The 22,500-nt window shown below is 44.4% G+C and overlaps 1 protein-coding gene across 1 annotated transcript in view; it reads right to left on the bottom strand.

Annotated features, from left to right (window-relative positions):
• Nucleotides 1-22,500, bottom strand: part of LOC306924332 (rho guanine nucleotide exchange factor 2-like) — a 75,491-nt gene that overhangs the window by 35,239 nt on the left and 17,752 nt on the right. Inside the window, exon 2 of the mRNA XM_079502824.1 lies at nt 7,875-8,037. Coding sequence (XP_079358950.1) covers nt 7,875-8,037 — 163 coding nt within the window. The remainder of the gene's footprint in view (nt 1-7,874; nt 8,038-22,500) is intronic.

Genomic DNA, 22,500 nt, shown 5'->3' with positions numbered 1-22,500 from the left:
GTGAAAAAAGGTAGTCGACGAACATTTTTCGTCGTAGTTTTAGTCGACGGACATTTTTCGTTTTAGTTTTAGTCGACCAAAACAACACCGCTTGCCATCAAAGTTTGGAAGCACTCGTTTTCAGCAAAGCAACGTCCCGCTGCCTCCTAGCGTTATGCACAGGTGGTACGCAGGGCCGTTGAGTGATATCCAACGAGCGCTTCCAAACTGCAACACTTGGAAATAGAATCACCTGCGAGGACAGAAAGTAAAGCTCATAACTCATAACTCTACTGTCTACGGTGGATCTTTATTAGCCCATTTTGACCTGAGATCAGATTCTAAAAATGTCTGTTTGAAAATGACAGTTTTCTGAAAAAGCTATGTTTCTGTCAGTCGTTCTTCGATTTTTCAAAAAATAGCAGACCTACAAGCTCGTAGCGCGCCACTCGGTGGCGCGCTATGAGCTTGTATATCTGCTATTTTTCACTAGCTAAAGCATAACATAAATGCTAACACCAAAAGGGGTTCCCGCCCCAAAATGGGTTAAGAATCAGATGATCCTGCAACATGCTGTCAGCCAGGTGCTGATTGGCTGGCTGCCCAGATATCCGTGCAGTGAGAAGAGGGCCTGTCATTGGACCAGAGCCAGACATTTATATTGAGTGTTCATTTGACACCACCTCGCACCTCTCCTGTCTGTTAGTGTAAGGATGACAGTACAGTAGCTACTGCTTTTATATGGGGGGAGGGGGGCTACAAAAAAAATGGCAATCAGAAAGAAGTACAAAGGATGAAAATATACAGGAACACACACACATGCATTCCCCCTCTGGCGGCAGCAGTGTGTGTGTGTGTGTGTGTGTGTGTGTGTGTGTGTGTGTGTGTGTGTGTGTGTGTGTGTGTGTGTGTGATCATTAAATGTAACGGCAGGAGGTTTGAACTCCTTCGAGCTCTCTCTCTCTGCCTCCCTCCCTCCATCTCTCTCCCTTTCTCTACCTCCCTCTCTCAATGCCTCCCTCCCTCCATCTCTCTCTCTTTCTCTACCTCCCTCTCTCAATGCCTCCCTCCCTCCATCTCTCTCTCTTTCTCTACCTCCCTCTCTCAATCCCTCCCTCCCTCCAATGCCTCCATGCCTCCCTCCCTCCATCTCTCTCTCTACCTCCCTCTCTCAATGCCTCCCTCCCTCCATCTCTCTCCCTTTCTCTACCTCCCTCTCTCAATGCCTCCCTCCCTCCATCTGTCTCTCTCTCCCTCCATCATTCTCTTTCTGTCTCTCTCTCCATCCCCCTCTTCCCTGTGGTTGTACTCTACACAGGGTTTCAACAGCAAAGCATGCTGGGAAGCAGTCTAGTGGGAGTAAAATGACCAGCGGGTGGACACAATGTATACAGACGCTGTCTGTCTGTCTGTCCGTCCGTCCGTGCATGTGTGCATGCCCGTCTGCGTGCGTGCGTGCCAATCCTGAAGCTTAACCACGGTCAGCCTGGTTTCCTTATGTTTATGTCATTATATTTTAAGGATAGCTGTGAAAATAGCCGATCTACAAGCTCGCAACATGTTCAGATTCAGATCAACTTCACTAACACACACACACACACACACACACACACACACACACACACACACACACACACACACACACACACACACACGCACGCACGCACGCACGCACGCACGCACGCACGCACGCACGCACGCACGCACGCACGCACGCACGCACGCACGCACGCACGCACGCACGCACACACACACACACACACACACACACACACACACACACACACACACACACACACACACACACACACACACACACACACACACACACACACACACACACACACACACACACACACACACACACACACACACACACACACACACACACACACACACACACACCTGGTCCAGTGATCCGTACTGTAAAACAATGATGTCAAATAAAACATATTCAATCCAAATCAGTCTACTACATCATGACTTCTTTGTCTGCGATAGACCTGCAAGGAGACCGCTGATAGCTCTCCCTCTCTCTGATCTCTCCTCCTCCCTGTGGCTCAACCCTCCCTCCCACCCATCACCTCTCCTCAACCCATTGTACCTCCTCAGCATCTCTCTCCCTCTCTCTTCCCCCCAGGGCCGTATAGCTGACCATTTGGTTGCCCTACTCGTAGGATATTTGTGCTGCCCCCCCCCCCCCCCCTCCCGACGAGAGCGCTGCTATTCCTCATGCAGGATCGGCTGTTTCCACTGTTTGTGAGGACGCGCACACACAGCCACTCGTCATTACGCGGCAGAGCCGCAGAGAAAATTGTTATTTTGAGGGAGTCGGCTTGGCACTTTTTGTTGCCCCCCTCGGCGTGTTGCCCTACTCGCAGCGCGCACTGCGCGTATAGGTAGCTCCACCCCCCCCCCCTCTCTCTCTCTCTGAAGAATCTGACACATTTATCTGAAGTCTCCTCTTCTTTTGTTCTATTGTTCTACTGTTTTCAATGTGGCGTGCATCACTACCTGTGTTCTATATAAAAACAGTTTTAATGTGTGGCGTGCTACCTTCACTAGCCGTGTTCCATTGTTTCCAATGTGGCATAATAGCTGTATTCTATTGTCGTCAATGTGTCGTGCTAACAACGATAGCCGCGTTCCATTGTTGTTAATGTAGCATGTGCTAACACTATACTAGCTGTTCCATTGTTTTCAATGTGGCGTGCTAACATTACTAGCTGTCCCATTGTTTTCAATGTGGCGTGCTAACATTACTAGCTGTCCCATTGTTTTCAATGTGGCGTGCTAACATTACTAGCTGTGTTCTATTGTTTTCAATGTGGCGTGCTAACATTACTAGCTATGTTCTATTGTTTTCAATGTGGCGTGCTAACATTACTAGCTGTGTTCTATTGTTTTCAATGTGGCGTGCTAACATTACTAGCTATGTTCTATTGTTTTCAATGTGGCGTGCTAACATTACTAGCTGTGTTCTATTGTTTTCAATGTGGCGTGCTAACATTACTAGCTATGTTCTATTGTTTTCAATGTGGCGTGCTAACATTACTAGCTGTTCCATTGTTTTCAATGTGGCGTGCTAACATTACTAGCTGTTCCATTGTTTTCAATGTGGCGTGCTAACATTACTAGCTGTTCCATTGTTTTCAATGTGGCGTGCTAACATTACTAGCTGTTCCATTGTTTTCAATGTGGCGTGCTAACATTACTAGCTGTGTTCTATTGTTTTCAATGTGGCGTGCTAACATTACTAGCAGTGTTCTATTGTTTTCAATGTGGCGTGCTAACATTACTAGCTGTGTTCTATTGTTTTCAATGTGGACGTGCTAACATTACTAGCTATGTTCTATTGTTTTCAATGTGGCGTGCTAACATTACTAGCTATGTTCTATTGTTTTCAATGTGGCGTGCTAACATTACTAGCTGTGTTCTATTGTTTTCAATGTGGCGTGCTAACATTACTAGCTATGTTCTATTGTTTTCAATGTGGACGTGCTAACATTACTAGCTATGTTCTATTGTTTTCAATGTGGCGTGCTAACATTACTAGCTATGTTCTATTGTTTTCAATGTGGCGTGCTAACATTACTAGCTATGTTCTATTGTTTTCAATGTGGCGTGCTAACATTACTAGCTATGTTCTATTGTTTTCAATGTGGCGTGCTAACATTACTAGCTGTGTTCTATTGTTTTCAATGTGGACGTGCTAACATTACTAGCTGTGTTCTATTGTTTTCAATGTGGCGTGCTAACATTACTAGCTATGTTCTATTGTTTTCAATGTGGCGTGCTAACATTACTAGCTATGTTCTAGTGTTTTCAATGTGGCGTGCTAACATTACTAGCTATGTTCTATTGTTTTCAATGTGGCGTGCTAACATTACTAGCTATGTTCTATTGTTTTCAATGAGGCGTGCTAACATTACTAGCTATGTTCTATTGTTTTCAATGTGGCGTGCTAACATTACTAGCCGTGTTCTATTGTTTTCAATGTGGCGTGCTAACATTACTAGCTATGTTCTATTGTTTTCAATGTGGTGTGCTAACATTACTAGCCATGTTCTATTGTTTTCAATGTGACGTGCTAACATTACTAGCCGTGTTCTATTGTTTTCAATGAGGCATGCTAGCTGTATACTATTGTTTTCAATGTGTCGTGCTAACAACGATAGCTGTATTCTATTGTTTTCAATGAGGAATGCTACATGTATTCTATTGTTTTCAATGAGGAATGCTACATGTATTCTATTGTTTTCAATGTGGTCTGCAAACTATGTTACTGAAGGCAAATAAAACAGCATGATATGCCTTTAAACTGACAACTTGCTACTTCCTCTGTGAACCATGCACTTCCACATATGTAAAGAACATATGCACGCACGCACGCACGCACGCACGCACGCACGCACGCACAACACTCTATCTGTCCATAAAGGTCGTTGTCCTAAGGCATAACTGTCTGATTGGATAAAACATCAATATACCAATACACCAATAATCCGGCTTAATGTAAACTATTTACCCCGAGATAAGCTGTGGTCAGTTAGCATAACGAGTCACCCATTGTGTTCTATTGTGTTCCATTGTCTTCTATTGCAGTGTTTCCCAAAGTAGGGTCCGGGGACCCCCAGGGGTCCTTGAGGGAGTTACAGGGGGTCCCCAGATAAATTATAGTTTGGAACCAAATGGACCCTTATGGGTCTGTAACTCTGAGTGTACAAATGGAACCAAATGACCCTCTTTTTGTACACTCTCAAGAGTTAAATTAACATTGATTTTACAATATAAATTGGGGGTCCCAGAGATAGACATGCCATTAAATGGGGGTCCGCCGGTCCGGTAGACTAATGCATGTCAAACTGAGGGTAACTGAGGGTCCTTGAAATTAAACGAGTTGAGAATCTCTGCTAGAGCCGTACAAATCTTCTCTCATGGGGGTCCCTGGCATATCTTTTGAAATGGGGGTCTGTGGGCTAATTAGTGTAAATTTTGGGGGATCCTTTTTATTTCTTATAGTTTTTATCCCACGATTTTGCAACACATTTTTTTCACCCGGTGTCAATTATCTAATGTAATCCTGGGCGCTACACTTCCTCTGCCAACCTGGGGGGGGGGCAGCGAACTGACCTCATGCTTCCTTCTATGCATGAGGAGTCCAAGCTGCTTCTTTTCACCTGACAGGGATGGGGGTGTCCCCGGCCGGACGTAGCGCGTGGAAGGAACACGTTATTCCGACCAGTTCCTTTCCCCTCCATCAGGCGCCCCGGCTGGCCAGGGGGAGGCAGTTTAGAGACCAGGATTACTGCATGTTTTTTGTGAGGGTACCTACAACCCTTGGAGACATGGGGAGAACATGCAAACTCCACACAGAAAGGCCCTTTCGCCAACCCCGGCCTCGGGTATGGGCACTGATGTCATGGAGGAGAGAGCACGCCCCCCAGCGCCCACACAGAGTCCCCAGCGGGAATCGAACCCAGGACCTTCTAGCTGTGAGGTGACAGCACTACCAACTGTGCCACCGTAACCCATTTTGGGCGGGAACCCCTTTTGGTGTTAGCATTATGTTATGCTTTAGCTATTGAAAAATAGCAGATCTACAAGCTCATAGCGCGCCACCGAGTGGCGCGCTACGAGCTTGTAGGTCTGCTATTTTTTTTAAATCGAAGAACGACTGACATAGAAACATAGCTTTTTCAGAAAACTGTCGGGATGTAGAAGACATTTTTAGAATCTGATCTCAGGTCAAAATGGGTTAATTTTGGGGGTCCTTGACATGAAAAACTTTGGGAACCACTGTTCTATTGTATTACACCATGCTCCATTGTGTACTACTGTATTCCATTGTGTTGTTACTGTCCTGTATCGCATTCCTTTGTGTTGTGTTCTTGTACTGTAGCTTCTCTGACATTAATTACTGGCTATTCTATTGCCATTGCATTGTGTTTACAAGCTTCTTGTTTCCACGGCAACACAAACAGATAGAACAGCAATACAAACGTGTGCTGCTGGCGAGAAAAAATAAAAGAACAGACCACAGCTATGCCTTGGCTGATTAAAACAGACTCGGGGCGATCCACAAAGCACTGGGAGGAGCTGCATATTGTTTGTTTTACTGTGTTCACGAGGAATAAAATACAATTAATTTAGTTGTTTATTAGAATTATGTTTAGGTACTATCGTAATCCGATAGTAGTACGGTACGGTTCTACATACAGCCGACCAGTTTGAAGGAATCACACATTGAGGCTTCAGGCTTTAAAGCTGCTATAAGCAATAATATGTCAAAATCTTAATGACTTTTTTTTGTTGGTATTCAGACAGCCAGCAATGGGTAGAACACTCCCAAAAAGAATGTAGTCTCTGTGACACATCTAGGGGCCGCAATCTGCATTCAAAGATTTCCCTAGAAGCTGGTCGATTTGCCTGTCTACTTCCTGATTGGTTAGTCGTTGCGACCGGGTTTTTTTTTCGACCAATGACGAAGCTCCTATAGGAACATCTTTGAATGCAGATTGCGGCCCCCTAGATGTGTCACAGATACTATTTTTTTTGGAGAGCGTTCTACCCATTGCTGGCTGTCTGAATACACAAATAAAAAAACAAAAAAAGTCAGAGACTATTTTTTTTGGAGAGCGTTCTACCCATTGCTGGCTGTCTGAATACACAAATAAAAAAACAAAAAAAGTCAGAGACTATTTTTTTTGGGGAGCGTTCTACCCATTGCTGGCTGTCTGAATACACAAATAAAAAAATAAAAAAAGTCATTAAAATTTGACATATTATTGCTTATAGGAGCTTTAAGCTTTGCTTTTATGAAATATGCGAGACCATTATAGGCTTTTATGGAAGACGCTTCTGAACATCGTATTCTATTCTGCTACTTTGAACAATTCAATCACTCTTCATTCTGTTACGAGTTTGACCACTTCGTATACTACTTAACCCATTCTGACCTGAGATCAGATTCTAAAAATGTCTGACAGTTTTCTGAAAAAGCTATGTTTCTGTGTCAGTCGTTCTTTGATTTTTAAAAAATAGCAGACCTACAAGCTCATAGCGCGCCACTCGGTGGCGCGCTATGAGCTTGTAGATCTGCTATTTTTCAATAGCTAAAGCATAACATAATGCTAACACCAAAAGGGGTTCCCGCCCCAAAATGGGTTAATCTTAAAATAACCAATAACCAATCTACAAGCTCAGGACACGTCAAAGCGTGACGTGTTGGGCATCACACTGTGACGTGTCGCGGGCTTGTAGATCGGCTATTTTTGGTGAGTGACATAGCTTCCATATAGAAGAAGACATGTTGGGCTTCTATGGAATCCACGAGCGAAATCAGCCGTGGCGACTGAGAACTTGGAATCAATGTGTATTCATTCTATTGTGTTCCACTATATCAAAGACGCTCACTCTGAACGTGAGTGTGTAGAGTGTGTAGTGCGTGTGTGCAGTGATGTAAATAGGTTTTCAATGTAATGAGTCCCGGGATGCAGGGATGGTCTTTTTAGATGAGTCCCAGGGACATTGTAGGAGTCCCACTTCAACGACGTTAGGAGAATTTTTACAAATTGCAGCATTTAACTCCCATTTCATTTTATATGGTTATAATGTGGTTATATTCATGTAGAAAACAGAAGAAGAAATGATTATTATAACTAAAGCTAGCAAAATAAACAGTACAGTAGTACAGTAGTGCATCCCGTGGATGCAGAGGTCGTTGTTTTATTGCGTCCCTTAACTATAAACTACGTTTTGGGATGCAAAATGCACCCATTTTAATCTGTCTGTGTGTGTGTATGTGCGTGCATGGGCCTGCGTGTGTGTGTGTGTGCATGTGTGTGTGTGTGTGTGTGTGTGTGTGTGCGTGCGTGCGTGCGTGTGTCTCTTACTAGGACAGCTCAGGGCCTCCTTGGCGGTGATGCTCTTGTTGCAGGCCGAGCAGAGTGTGGTAGCGGAGACGGTCAGGGAGGTGAAGAGGTGACCGTTGCTGTAGCGAGCCTCTCTCTCCCTCGCCTCCTTCTCCCTCTCCTTCATCCTCTCCTTCTCCTTGTTCTGCACAGACACACACACACAGAGAGACACAGAGTTTATAGAGACCAGCGTTTGATTTCGTTGACGTAAAAACTATGAACGGAAGAATAAGGCCGTGAATACAAGCGGCCGAAATGAGTTTCACTGCGCAAAAAGCATGGAATACGAATGTGTACAGTTGGGTGCCACCGATATTGTCCCTTATCATTTGACCCATTTAGGCCTGACCTCAATTTTAAAAAATCCTTCTAAATGTTTTCTGAAATAAATATTTTCACGATTTCTCAAAAATAGCAGACCTACAAGCTCGTAGCGCGCCACTCAGTGGCGCGCTATGAGCTTGTAGATCTGCTATTTTTCAATAGCTAAATTATAACAATGTTTAAAACACCAAAAGGGGTTCCCGCCCAAAATGGGTTAACTGTCCTTTTGCGCAGATCACGCAAACCTCAGCAAAAAGAAAATATCGATGGCCTCCAACTGTATATTTTCAGGAAACTCCCGTTAAACTTTCCAACAAACTCCGGTAAACTCCCGAATTGTACCATCTATATTACCATCTATATTACCATCTATCTATTGTACCATAGATATTACCATCTAAATTACCGTATATTACTGTATATGCTGCTAAACTTGAGGTTTACGGGCAAATCTAGTGCCCATAATTGCCCGTTAAACTCCTCTTTTCACGCAGTGAATTTTCTTCGACGGGTGGCTGGCATCTCCCTTAGAGATAGGGTGAGAAGTTCAGTCACGCGAGAGAGACTCGCGGAGTAGAGTCGCTGCTCCTTCGCCTGGAAAGGAGCCAGCTTAGGTTGGTTCGAGAATCTGGTTAGGATGCCTCTCGGGCGTCTCCCTAGGGAGGTCCTCGAGGCACGTCCCACTGGGAGGAGACCCCGGGGCAGACCAATAAGGCGCAGTTGGAGGAAACACATCGACTCACTGGCCTTGGAACGTCGCGGGATCCCCCCCAGGAGGAAGTCACTAATGTTGCTCTGGAGAGGGAGGTTTGGAGCTCTCTGGTGGAGCTGTTGCCCCCGCGACCAGACTACGGATAAGCGGTTGAAGAGGGATGGATGGAAAATCTATGACAAAAAAATTCCGCCGACTACCTTTTTTTCGCTGACGAAAACTAAATAAATAACGTAACCATGTGACTTCCATAGGAAATGAATTGAAGCCGTCTCTTTTCACCCCCACAGACCCATCATGAATGATAAGACACATTTTGTATATGTAAAACAAACATGGCTAAAGTCTGCTTCGACAGCACTGCCACCCGAGTGTGGAATCAAATCAATGCCCCCCTGACCCCTTCTCTCAAAACATTCAGATCACTGGCATCCTTTAAAACAAAAATCCACTTTTCAGCAGGCCTAAGGTAGAGGAAATTATCATTTCTCCCTTAGACCTTTTTATACACTTTTTGTATACACTTAATGCATCAAATAAATTTAACCCATTCATGACGGGAACCCCTTTTGGTGTTTTAAGCATTATGTTATACTTTAGCTATTGAAAAATAGCAGATCTACAAGCTCATAGCGCGGCTTGCTATTTCTTGAAAAATCGTGAAAATGTAGTGCAAATCGTTTGACTGTATATTCTTTCAGAGCGAACGTTTTTAACTCAAATCTTCAGATGGGGGTCGGCGGCCAATTACATATAGATATTTTTGGGGGTCCTTGAAATGAAAACGTTTGAGAACGACTGACATGGAAACATAGGGGTTTTCAGAAAACCGTCAGGATTTAGAAGGCATTTGTTGGAATCGTCCTCAGGTCTAAATGGGTTGAAAAAAAAGTAATCTAGGAGGATCATAAGAAAACTAAGAACCTAACATCTGTCTAACAGTAGAACGAAACGGTACAATGAAACTAGAAGAAAACACTATAAAATGGTACAGTATATCCACATAACATAACATCTAAATTATATATTTTGGGTGAACAGGGTCCCTCTGGTTTCTAACTAATAATAATTTAGTTGGGGGACCCCTTTCGGTGTTAGCATTATGTTATGCTTTAGCTATTGAAAAATAGTAGATCTACAAGCTCATAGCGCGCCACCGAGTGGCGCGCTACGAGCTTGTAGATCTGCTATTTTTTTGAAAAATCGAAGAACGACTGACATAGAAACATAGCTTTTTTTCAGAACACTGTCAGGATGTAGACGACATTTTTAGAATCTGATCTCAGGTCAAAATGGGTTTTAATAAAAGACCCCTAGGGGGTTTTGTAAATGCTTATCAGAGAAGCCGAGAGGGCCCAGCCGCCGCCTCCTGTTTCAAGTGCAATGCAGGAAGCAGCCAGTTGGAACCTTCCGACAGGCAGGCAGCTTCCACGTGGAAGCTTGTGACGGTGGAACCTAGCCTAATTAATTCCAAGATGGCCGCTCTGCCCCCCCTGAGCCACTGCCGCTCAAAGTGAATGGAGAAAAAAAAAGGAAAAGAAAAAAAAGGGAAATCTCCCAGGCAGGCAGGCAGGCACACAGCAGACATTTATAACGGAGAGAGTTCACACTTAACACATTGGAACTGAGAAAGTGACACCAAGGAGGACACCAAGTATCATTATTACTAGCCCATTTTGGGCGGGAACCCCTTTTTGGTGTTAGCATTATGTTGTGCTTTAGCTATTGAAAAATAGCAGATCTACAAGCTCATAGCGCGCCACCGAGTGGCGCGCTACGAGCTTGTAGATCTGCTATTTTTTTTAAACCGAAGGACGGCCGACATAGAAACATAGCTTTTACAGAAAACTGTCAGGATGTAGAAGACATTTTTAGAATCTGATCTCAGGTCAAAATGGGTTAATACTGTATATTGACAATAAATACAACACATTCTCCTGGCTATCCTGGGGCAACAAACAACAATTGGGGATAGCCTGGATCGATAAGGTTCACAAGACAATTGCTCATTATTTGTCATCACATATGTTGCTGTCTGATGCAAATCACAATCAGTAAGATCATAATTAAAAAAGCATTCTACAATGACAGATATAAAGACAGACACAGGAAGGTCAACAACATTGCTCCTTATTGACCAGTTGATTGATGATTAGTTCTGTCTGTTAGGCTATATTCTAATCTCCAACAACGCACACACGCACGCACGCACACACACACACACACACACACACACACACACACACACACACACACACACACACACACACACACACACACACACACACACACACACACACACACACACACACACACACACACACACACACACACACACACACACACACACACACACACACACACACACACACACACACACACACACACACACACACACACACACACACACAAGAAATGCATGCTACTTCAAACAGAAAAACCTCTCCACCCTCTACCAATGTCAATCTATAGATCTAATGACTGCAGGTGTGAAACCGTGCACGCGCGCGCGCACACACACACACACACACACACACACACACACACACACACACACACACACACACACACACACACACTACTTCAACAGAAAAACCTCTCCACCCTCTACCAATGTCAATCTATAGATCTAATGACTGCAGGTGTGAAACCAAGCACGCACGCACACGCACACGCACACACACACGTGTTAAGTGGATGCCATTATCATACCACCAGTAGGCCTAGTGATGTAGATCTCTGTCCTTCATCAGCCTTCTTCTTCTTGCCCTTCATTGTCCACACCGAAGGGGACAATTGTTTTGTTCTCTTCTCTCCCGTCTTCGCCTTCTCTCCGCTCCGGTCTACCGCTTTCTCCTTCTCCACTCTCTCCTGTTCCCTCATCTCTCCTGTTTTCTTCTTCTCTACTATTCTATCCTGTTCTCTCCTCTCCTGTTTTCTTCCTTCTTTCCTCTCTCCTCTTCTGTTCTCTCCTCTCCTGTTTTCTCCTTCTCTCCTGTCCTCTCCTCTCCCGTGTGTGTCTGAAGCAGATGGTTCTCTCCTCTCCTCTCCGGTGTGTGTCTGAAGCAGATGGTCCTCTCCTCTCCTCTCCTGTGTGTGTCTGAAGCAGATGGTTCTCTCCTCTCCTCTTCCGTGTGTGTCAGCAGTGGTTTCGGCACCCGGTAGATAGGAAGAGGACCTGCCGGGATACTGGACCAATAAGATCTCTCTCTCCCCCTCCCATCTCTCTGCTCGCTCTCTCTCTCTCTCCCACACACTGCTCCATCCTCTCTCACTCAGTCTCTCTCTCTCCTTCTGTCTCTCCGTCGCTCTCTCTCTCTCTCTCTCTCTCTCACACTGCTCTGCATCTCTCTCGCTCTCTCAATTTCAATTCAAAGGAGCTGTATAATGGCATGAGATAACATACGTTTACATTGCCAAAGCAAAAGTGGAACAAAACCAAGATTAAACAATGTATGTACAAATAAATATTTAATATAAATAGGTATAAAATAAACGTGTAAACATAGCTGTGTTACGTTAACACTTTGAGTAATACTATCTTGTGAAACCCACTAAACCCATTGTCTTTCCCTGCCGAATCGGCTAAACCCACCTTTTGTTTTATACGTTTAATTCGCCGTTTTTTGATAACTTTTAAGAAAGACCGGCGTTGTCGCGGACATCGTGACAAGGACGGCGCTTTATGATGACGTAACCAGAAATCGACTTAATATCACTGGCTTGCAAGGGCTTCTGGGAAACTGAGTTCAATGCATGTCAACGGGGTTTCATGGCCGCATCCATCTTGCATTTTTCCGTGTTGATTTTCCGCATCGCTCCGGTGGATTATGTTTTTCGGTAACAAACGACTATTTTCAGCGGGATTTTCATGAAATGGAGGTACAATTATTAAGATGCTGTAATTCTTCAAAGGTTAGTGTAAACAGCGGCAGGTGTTAAGGTGGTTGTATTTGTATTCCATTTGGCATCCTTCTCGTGTCACAGCAGCTCACAAATCTTGCTGCCGTGTTTGCACATTGTTGTACTTCACCCAACAGATATGGGAGTTTTTTGTCATTAGTCATGTTTACAAACTCTCCTTGGGTGATTGTAATCCGTGGGAACTGGGAAGTAAGTATGTGTCTCTAATGTCTTGGTACAGTGGTCAGTAAATGTCTCTGATGTCTTGGTACAGTGGTCAGTAAATGTCTCTGATGTCTTGGTACAGTGGTCAGTAAATGTCTCTAATGTCTTGGTACAGTGGTCAGTGTCTCTGATTTCTTGATACAGTGGTCAGTGTCTCTGATTTCTTGATACAGTGGTCAGTAAATGTCTCTGATGTCTTGGTACAGTGGTCAGTGTCTCTGATGTCTTGGTACAGTGGTCAGTGTCTCTGATTTCTTGATACAGTGGTCAGTGTCTCTGATTTCTTGATACAGTGGTCAGTAAATGTCTCTGATGTCTTGGTACAGTGGTCAGTGTCTCTGATGTCTTGGTACAGTGGTCAGTGTCTCTGATTTCTTGATACAGTGGTCAGTGTCTCTGATTTCTTGATACAGTGGTCAGTAAATGTCTCTGATGTCTTGGTACAGTGGTCAGTGTCTCTGATGTCTTGGTACAGTGGTCAGTGTCTCTGATTTCTTGATACAGTGGTCAGTGTCTCTGATTTCTTGATACAGTGGTCAGTAAATGTCTCTGATGTCTTGGTACAGTGGTCAGTGTCTCTGATGTCTTGGTACAGTGGTCAGTGTCTCTGATGTCTTGGTACAGTGGACAGACGGTTAGGAAGTGTAGCTCAGTCTCTACCTTGTTTTGTGTGCAGTGGGTGCACAGTCTGTCTTCTCTTGGGAGCCAGGTCTGCCTATGGCAGCCTTTCTCAATCGCAAGACTGTGTTCACCGAGTCTATATTGAGTTAATGTTTCCCTTAGTTTTGGATCAGTTTCAGTGCTCAAGTATTCTGCTACTGTGCATTCCCTGTTTAGAGCTACAGTAAATAGCATTCCATTATACTCTGATTTTGGGCAGATCTTTTCCAGTGTGTGAGATAGCTGCAGATAACTCAGCTCAAAGACTGCTGGAGCGACAATACTTCCAGTGTGTGTGTGTGTGTGTGTGTGTGTGTGTGTGTGCGTTAAGGCTTCACTAACTTCTCACTCGTTGACATTAGAACTGGACAATCTACCTTTGTCCAGGTAGCCACGGCCGAGAGAACGAGATTTGATTAATTGCCGTTAATCGAGCGTAAAAAAAAAGAAAAATAATTAGCTTTTTTTTTTGCTTCGTTGCTAGCCACCGCTAGCGTCCACGTGAAAACAGCCAAAATCCCTGCGTGCACACCGTCATTATTGACATGATGGCTCATAATGATCAGCGCCTAATGAAACATGAATTCAACGTCCCGCTAATCAAAACACTGATCGCATCGCTAGTAGGCCTCGTTGGGCCTCCGCAGAGCTGGCGGGGGGGGCTCGATTAGTTTCACTTCCACCAAAACAACAAGACCGCCCCCCCTTATTCGCTCATGTTGCAGATTCGGCTGGCAACCCGCACTTAACACTGAAAGTGTTAACAAGAAGCGAGGACCGGCCTGGTGTCTAAACGGGAACCTTCCGATTTCTGAGCCGCATGCATGTACACACACATGCATGTACACACACATGCATGTACACACACATGCATGTACACACATGCATGTACACACACATGCAGGAGCCAGCTTAAGTGGTTCGGGCATCTGGTTAGGATGCCTCTCGGGCGTCTCCCTAGGGAGGTCCTCGAGGCACGTCCCACTGGGAGGAGACCCCCGGGGCAGACCACCAAGGCGCAGATGGAGGGATTACATCGACTCACTGGCCTTGGAACGACTCGGGATCCCCCCCAGGAGGAAGTCACTGGTGTTGCTCTGGAGAGGGCAACACCTGGAGCTCTCTGGTGGAGTCTGGAGCTCTCTGGTGGAGCTGTTGCCCCCGCGACCAGACTACGGATAAGCGGTTGAAGATGGATGGATGGATGGATGGATGGATGGATGGATGTACAGTACACACACAGCAACGGCGTAATGCCAAGCTGCTCCGTCGTGGTCTAAAACTATACTTTATCGGGGGGGGGAAATAAACTAGTCCGCGGTAGTGACGGCAGCTTCATTCGAACCCAGGAGGTGAGGATTCGGAGTCCAATGATTAGACCGGCAGGCTACACCGAGTCGGCTGGCAGAATTGGTTTTCAGTCTGTTCAGTAGCGCTGCATGCCACTCCCTAGATGGACCGTCCAATGATAAATAGCCTAACTTAGTGGTTCTCAACCCATTAACCAATCACCACAAAGCGACACGTGACACAGTGAACTAGCAACGGAACACACCACAACTATGCAAGTTGGGAATGAAAGTCAAACCAAGAATTTGGGCTCTTCTCTCTCTCTCCCCTCTCTCCCTCTCTCTCTCTCTCCCTCTCTCTCTCTCTCCCCTCTCTCCCTCCCTCTCCCTCTCTCTCTCTCTCTCTCACAAGGTTATTAAGTTCCATCAATCTCAACTCCTCATTAACTGAGAGAGTGAGTGAGAGTGCCCCCCCCCTCCTCTGACTCAGGAGCAGTATCAGGGTGGGGGAGGGGCACCAGTGGTGATTGTTCCCTACTTCTACTACTACTGGACTGGCAGTGGTACAGGGGGAAGAGGTGGTCGGATGGGAACCGCAAGGTTGCCGGTTCGAACCCGGGCTCCTCCAGAGTTAGTGTCGAAGTGTCCTTGAGCAAGACTCTGAACCCCTACTTGCTCCTGATATGCTGGTTGGTGCCTTGCATGGTTTCCTCCGCCATCGGTGTATGAATGTGTGTGTGAATGTAATCCTATCTATGTAATGCAATCTATGTAAAGCGCCTTGGATAAAGGCGCTATATAGAGCGTCGTAGTCCCGCCCCCCTACCAGGGCCCAGGAAATGATTTCCCGTTCATTTCCTCATAGACTTTTCAAAAAGGATTTATTTAAAGACCTTTTAAGCCTCGTACGAAGCCAACTCCAGTTGTGACAAATCATGACAACAAAACACAATCTTTTGGGCCGAAAGAAGAAAAAACGGCAGGTTTTTTTGTTGTTTTTCTTCTTTGTAATTATTTGTTTGGTCCAAAATATTGTGTTTATTGTCATGATTTGTCACAACTCGAGTTGGCTTTGTCCACGGCGTAACCATCTTTAAAAAAATACTTTTTGAAATGTCTATGGGAAAAATGCATTGGGAATCATTTCCTGGGCCTGGCGTCGTCATGAAAGGGCGACGCTCTATAAATGCACCATTTACTACTTGATCATACTACAGTGTCACACAAAAGCATCAGATCTATAAGCTTGAACCGCGCCACAAAATGACGTGCTTTGAGCTTGTAGATCTGCTATACTTTTGATGTAGACGTTTCCTCTCGACAGAGACGATATCAAACTGGAAGGTCCTTGAAATTAATCTTCTTAAAAATGAAATCTCACAATTAAAAAAAAGATTATGAATCAACTGCCGTTAAGCCAGGAATGTTAATCTCAGCTCCTGTCAACGGACCGATGTCAAAAGATTCATTGCAGGCGCTACTGTCTCATGTGCATCTCTCTCTCTCTCTCTCTCTCTATATATATATATATATAAATATATATATATATATCTCTGTGGTTGATGTTCTATTCATCCATCTTTAAATGAGGGCGATGAGAGTGTTAACAGGCAGGATGTGTGTGTGTGTGAGAGAGAGAGAGAGAGAGAGAGAGAGAGAGAGAGAGAGAGAGAGAGAGAGAGAGAGAGAGAGAGAGAGAGAGAGAGAGAGAGAGAGAGAGAGAGAGAGAGAGAGAGAGAGAGAGAGAGAGAGAGAGAGAGAGAGAGAGAGAGCGCAGCTGGGAGGGAGCATGCTAGTTACACAGAAACACCTCTCCAGTCCACCCTCTGCCAATCTTACTGCAGGTGTGAAAAAACACACACACACACACACACACACACACACACACACACACACACACACACACACACACACACACACACACACACACACACACACACACACACACACACACACACACACACACACACACACACACACACACACACACACAGTGTGTTTCCAGTTCAAATTCGCTGCCGAACCAATCCAAACAAAGCTAAAAGGAAACTGAACCTATTACCTACCTATTATCTATCTGCGAGCCACAAATTGAGACCCACAAAATTGCGACCCACAAAACCCACTCCGAGCCATTGTTTGGGGGAAAAGTGCAGTGGGGAAGAAAAAAATGGTTGCCGCTGAAGAATATTATTCAGGCATCTTTGTCGATACCTCAATGTGTAAATCCTCAACGTTTAACCAATTTTGACCTGAGATCAGATTCTAAAAATGCCTTCTACATCCTGACAGTTTTCTGAAAAAGCTATGTTTCTATGTCAGTGGTTCTTTGATTTTTCAAAAATAGCAGACCTACAAGCTCGTAGCGCGCCACTCGGTGGCGCGCTACGAGCTTGTAGATCTGCTATTTTTCAATAGCTAAAGCATAACATAATACTAACACCAAAAGGGGTTCCCGCCCCAAAATGGGTTAAACACAGCTAGTTGCACTGTGTGTAAATCCTCGTCTTCATATTCCAGAGACTCTCCACAGAGGCTTTGTACTGGAGGGAAGGACTGGCTCCGGGGCACAGCTGCACACGTGTAAAGCTCAGGTGGGTATTGTAGTCCACAACACACGTTGTGTGCCCTCCGGACTACAACAGCAGGTCTCTGCTGGGAACGCTATTGCCCCCTGTTAGCATCGCTGCTAGTGCCAGACTAGACGATGTCGACCTATATGGCCTTTTTTAAGAGATAAAAGGCTAAAAGCAGCTCCCCCCTCCCAGAACGGACAAGACAAAGGTTCCGTCTCCTCCTACAGCAAAACACAGGACAGGAAGACAGCTGAGAGAGAGAGGCCTGGTCCTACATCAGCAGGGTTCCACGAGAGTCTTCAACACTAAACTATTGTTGTTTTGGTTTTTTTTCCCCCAACAACAGCTGTTTGTGTGGTTGTGAACGATAGCAGTGGCTGTAGAGAATCACCAGGAGACGGACTCACGGTGGACAGACCGCTACCAAACCGTGTTGATCTCGTCGACTAAAACCGAGGCGAAAAATGTTCGTCGACTACCTTTTTTCACTGCCGAAAACTAAATGGAAACTAAATGAAAACTATAAGCTATGATGACTAAAACTAAGACTAAATATACTGACAATTTCGTCAACAAATAAAAACTAGAATAAAATGTTAGGAAAGGACTAGTGGACAAGAGATCCAGTATGAGTCATTTTACACTTGGTTGCAATAGCCGATCTACAAGCTCACAACGCGTCGCAGCGCGACGCGTTGTGAGCTTGTAGATCGGCTATTTTCAGCAAGTGTAAACACATCAAGGCCCGCCAGAATGCATTTCAGTCGACTAAATCAACTGTAGATTTAGTCGACTAAAATCGCATGACATTTAGTCGACTAAAACTAGACTAACACCAACACATTCCAGGTGACTAAAATGTGAATAAAACAAAAATGAAGTTTCCTTCCAAAGACTATGACTAAAACTAAAATAGAAATGTGCTGCCAAAAACCACACTGCTACCAAAGGACCTGGGTGGACACACTGGACAGACACCTATATATGCAAAGATCACACCATATTTGTCACTTCGTTGCGACCACAGGTCGCATTTACTATGAAATCCTACATTTCCCATCAGTCACTCAAAATACATGGGGAAAGCCTCCATATATGGTGCCCAGGTCTCGTGACATCATGACCTGCTGTCGCAATAAGCCTATCTCACAGCATTTCCCCGCCCCCCTTAATACGCCCCCTTTCGGGGTTAGTGGTGATAGCGTGACGTCACTCCATAGACGCTACATGTTAACAGAGGTAATTTAAGAAGTCTACAACTTTTGTTTTCTCAAGGTAAGGTTTGTTCTATCTGTTCGAGCTGATTTACCATCTTGTTTGCTTCATAATAATATTGGTCTGTCACATTTTTACATTAGAAAATGTACTTAGATTCTCCAGAGAAAAAAACGTGTAAATGCTAATGTTAAATGACACCACTATTTACCGGAAGTGGGCGTGGAAAGCGGGCTGTGAGATAGGCCTATAAAGCCTGGTACCTGATGTCATCAATATTGGCCAGCAACTCCACATCTGACCTCAAACCCTTAGATCAACCCTCATCTATAATAATAATAATAATAATAATACATTTTATTTATAACGCACTTTACATTTGAAGCAAATCTCAAAGTGCTACAACAAGAAGAAGAATAAGAATAATAAAATAATGCATGATTAAATAAAAGGACTAAAATTAGCACAATTCATGCATTTCATGGTATACTGCTAAAAGGATTAAAAGTACACCGGGCAACTAATGGTCCAACTGGCCAAATGCCTTGTTAAAGTCCCCTTTTAAAAGCGTCCACGGATTGTGGTGCTCTCAGGTGGTCGGGGAGGGCATTCCACAGCCGAGGAGCATCTGACATTCCATATGTTCACCTGACTTCATCAAACCCTGTAAACTCAAGACTTTGCATCTTGTGTGTAGCAGCAGCTACACACGTCGGGTTTGCTTCGTAGCTTCACGTCGCTGTGCTTCCATTGACAATGAATGGTAGACTGAGTCTTTGCATCTGCACCCCCCACCCACCCATCTATACGAAATATCTTATAAGCAGATATTGAAGCTCAAAAGCAACACATTTTGACTTTTGAGCTTGTAGATCTGTACTTTTTGGCGAACGTCTTCTCCCCCCCCCCCCCCCCCCACCCCCTGAATAGTTGGGGTTTACGTGGTTGAAACGAGTGGTTCCGAAGCCTTCGAGACGCAAATAAATCTGTCTATTTAACTCTGCATTCCGGAGTGTAGCGCCCTTTTCTCTCTCTCACACTCTCTAGAAATAACAAGCTCTAGTATTTACCATTTAGTAAACAAATCCCACTTCTCAGAAATTAACCACATAAACAACATTATTATGCACATTAAAATTGTTATTTATGGCATGGGCCGTGGCTCAGCGATTCAGGCACCTTGTCTGGTAATCCAGTCTGGCAGTGTGCCGCGGGTTCGACTCCCGATCCCGGCGGCCTTTACTGCATGTCAGTCCCCCCCATCTCTCTCCCCATTTCCTGTCAGCCTACTGTCTGTCCCTCCATAAAATATATAAAATAAAGGCGAAAGCCACAAAAAAAATCATTAAAAAAAAAAATTATTTATTATTTTTCTGCAGTATTTTGAGTGTAATTAAACTTAACACTTTTAATAAGACACCATACATCATAGACGCAATTATAATGAAGGATACTTTACATTAAATAATTAAACATAAGGCTTGAGAAAAAGGGCCCAGTCCTCTTCCCTCCTACCACCCCCCCCCCCCCCCCACCACCCCCCCATCCCCCTTTCCTGGTTCAACGCGGGACCCCCTGAATACAGTGTACGCTTTGTACTGCCTTGTTGTGTGGCACATTTTGACGTTTCTGTTATACATTTTACTGCCATCTTTTTTGATCTGAATCACATTCCTCCTGGCACATGTCATCATTGAGCCAGTCAGTCGGTTCATTTTTTTTTTAAAACATCTTGTTTCATGTCTGAGGGAGATTGTCCCTGGCCCTCGTGGGATTGTTGTTATTGTGCTCTTATCGTGTGTGCGTCACGGCGCCGCTCCGTTGAGCAGGTCTCCGCTGGTCTCGTCACAGTCGGGCAGAACACTTGTATCATTCTGTATATTTCAATGTTTATATATTTTTTGGTAAATGGGACTCTTTTTTTTTTATACAGAGACAGTCATGGCAAGACTAACTGTTCAGGAGAGGAGTAAAACAGTTGGTTTTTTTCCAAAATGAGTTTTTGACCCATTTTGACCTGAGATCAGATTCTAAAAATGTCTTCTACATCCTGGCAGTTTTCTGAAAAAGCTATGTTTCTATGTCAGTCGTTCTTCGATTTTTCAAAAATAGCAGATCTAGAAGCTCGTAGCGCGCCACTCGGTGGCACGCTACGAGCTTGTAGATCTGCTGTGTACCTTTCAAGCCCGTTTTCTCAACTCACTTTTTTCTGCAAGACATTACTCTATAAACCATATCTCCAAAACTGGTGGGTCAAACTGAACAACCAATATGTCAATTTGAAGCTATGATTCCCTGCTTTCATATGACATACTCGTCACACTAATAGTGAAAATAGCAGATCTGTAAGCTATGTAGATAGCTATTATCACAAATTAAATTGTTTATTATTCTAATAAAAAGGTAACGCTTTTGGACATATTAGGTTTCCAGCCGACAGCGACGACAGGCTGTTTGGTCCAAAACAGCTTTAACCCGTTCTGGGCGGGAACCCCTTTTTGTGTTTTAAGCATTATGTTATACTTCAGCTATTGAAAAATAGCAGATCTACAAGCTCATAGCGCGGCACTGAGTGCCGCGCTACGAGCTTGTAGATCTGCTATTTTTGAAAAGTCTTGAAAATGTGGTGCAAATCTTTGAATATATATTTTCTTTCAGAGCAAACGTTTTAAGTCAAAACTTTGCTTCTGGGGGGGTCCCTGGAAAAAACATTTTCAGATGGGGGTCGGCGGCCAAATACATATATTTTTGAGGGTACTTGACATGAAAATGCTTGAGAACCACTGACACAGAAACATGTTTTTTTCAGAAAACAGTCAGAATTTAGAAGGCGGTGAAACTGGCAGCTGATGGAATGCGACAGCGTTCTTTCCATTCCAACCGTACTGGAAGAATTATTTAAGCTGATGTTTAGCCCCGACAGTGTGACCTGTCCAATTAAACTCAGTTGATTAGCCCATTAACACATTCAAGACCGTACGACGCGTGGAAACGTCATAACTAATCCAACCGACTGATTGCGACGACGTATGTACACGTCCTAGCGCTTTTTCCATCAATATCAAACGGGGAAAAAAATAATCAGATTTATTTCTCCTTTTTTTTTAGTTGGCCTATCCTTCTGCAATGTACTCCTTGCTTTTCGCGCATGCGCGGTCCCGTTCACTTCCCTGTTTAGCGCTCAGAAAGAAAGGCTCGCCACACGGAATCGCAGGGAGCTCTCCGTGGTTTTGACCAGATGGCTATACTTCTGTCTTCCAACATGCCTCTCGCCCGGAATATTAACGCTTCTAGAGAGACTCGATCGTAATCATCTTAAGGTAAGCAAGCAACCTTATGCCTCCAGGTTTTTGTACGGAACGGAAGCCCCCGGCTTTCAGAGTAAAAGCTGCCATATCTGCCCAGGCACCCCGAGCTTCTATTTTGAAAGAAATCCCGGCTCTGATCGTGTTAAGGCCTGAGGCCCATTCTTCAAATGCCTTCCAAATCAGTGTTTCTCAAACTTTCCCGTGTCAAGGACCCCCAAAATTGTACATTTGGCCACGGACACCAATATCTGAAAATGTTTTGTGCCACGGAATGAGTGGTTATATAGAACACACTAAACACACTGGTCTGGGATCAGATCCTATCACTGTGTGGTTATATAGAACACACTAAACACACTGGTCTGGGATCAGATCCTATCGCTGTGTGGTTAT

This window comes from Electrona antarctica (assembly GCF_951216825.1).
Source record: "Electrona antarctica genome assembly, chromosome: 6".
Lineage (NCBI taxonomy): Eukaryota > Metazoa > Chordata > Actinopteri > Myctophiformes > Myctophidae > Electrona > Electrona antarctica.
Note: the sequence above shows the minus strand (reverse complement) of the source record. Positions and strands in the feature narration are given on the sequence as shown.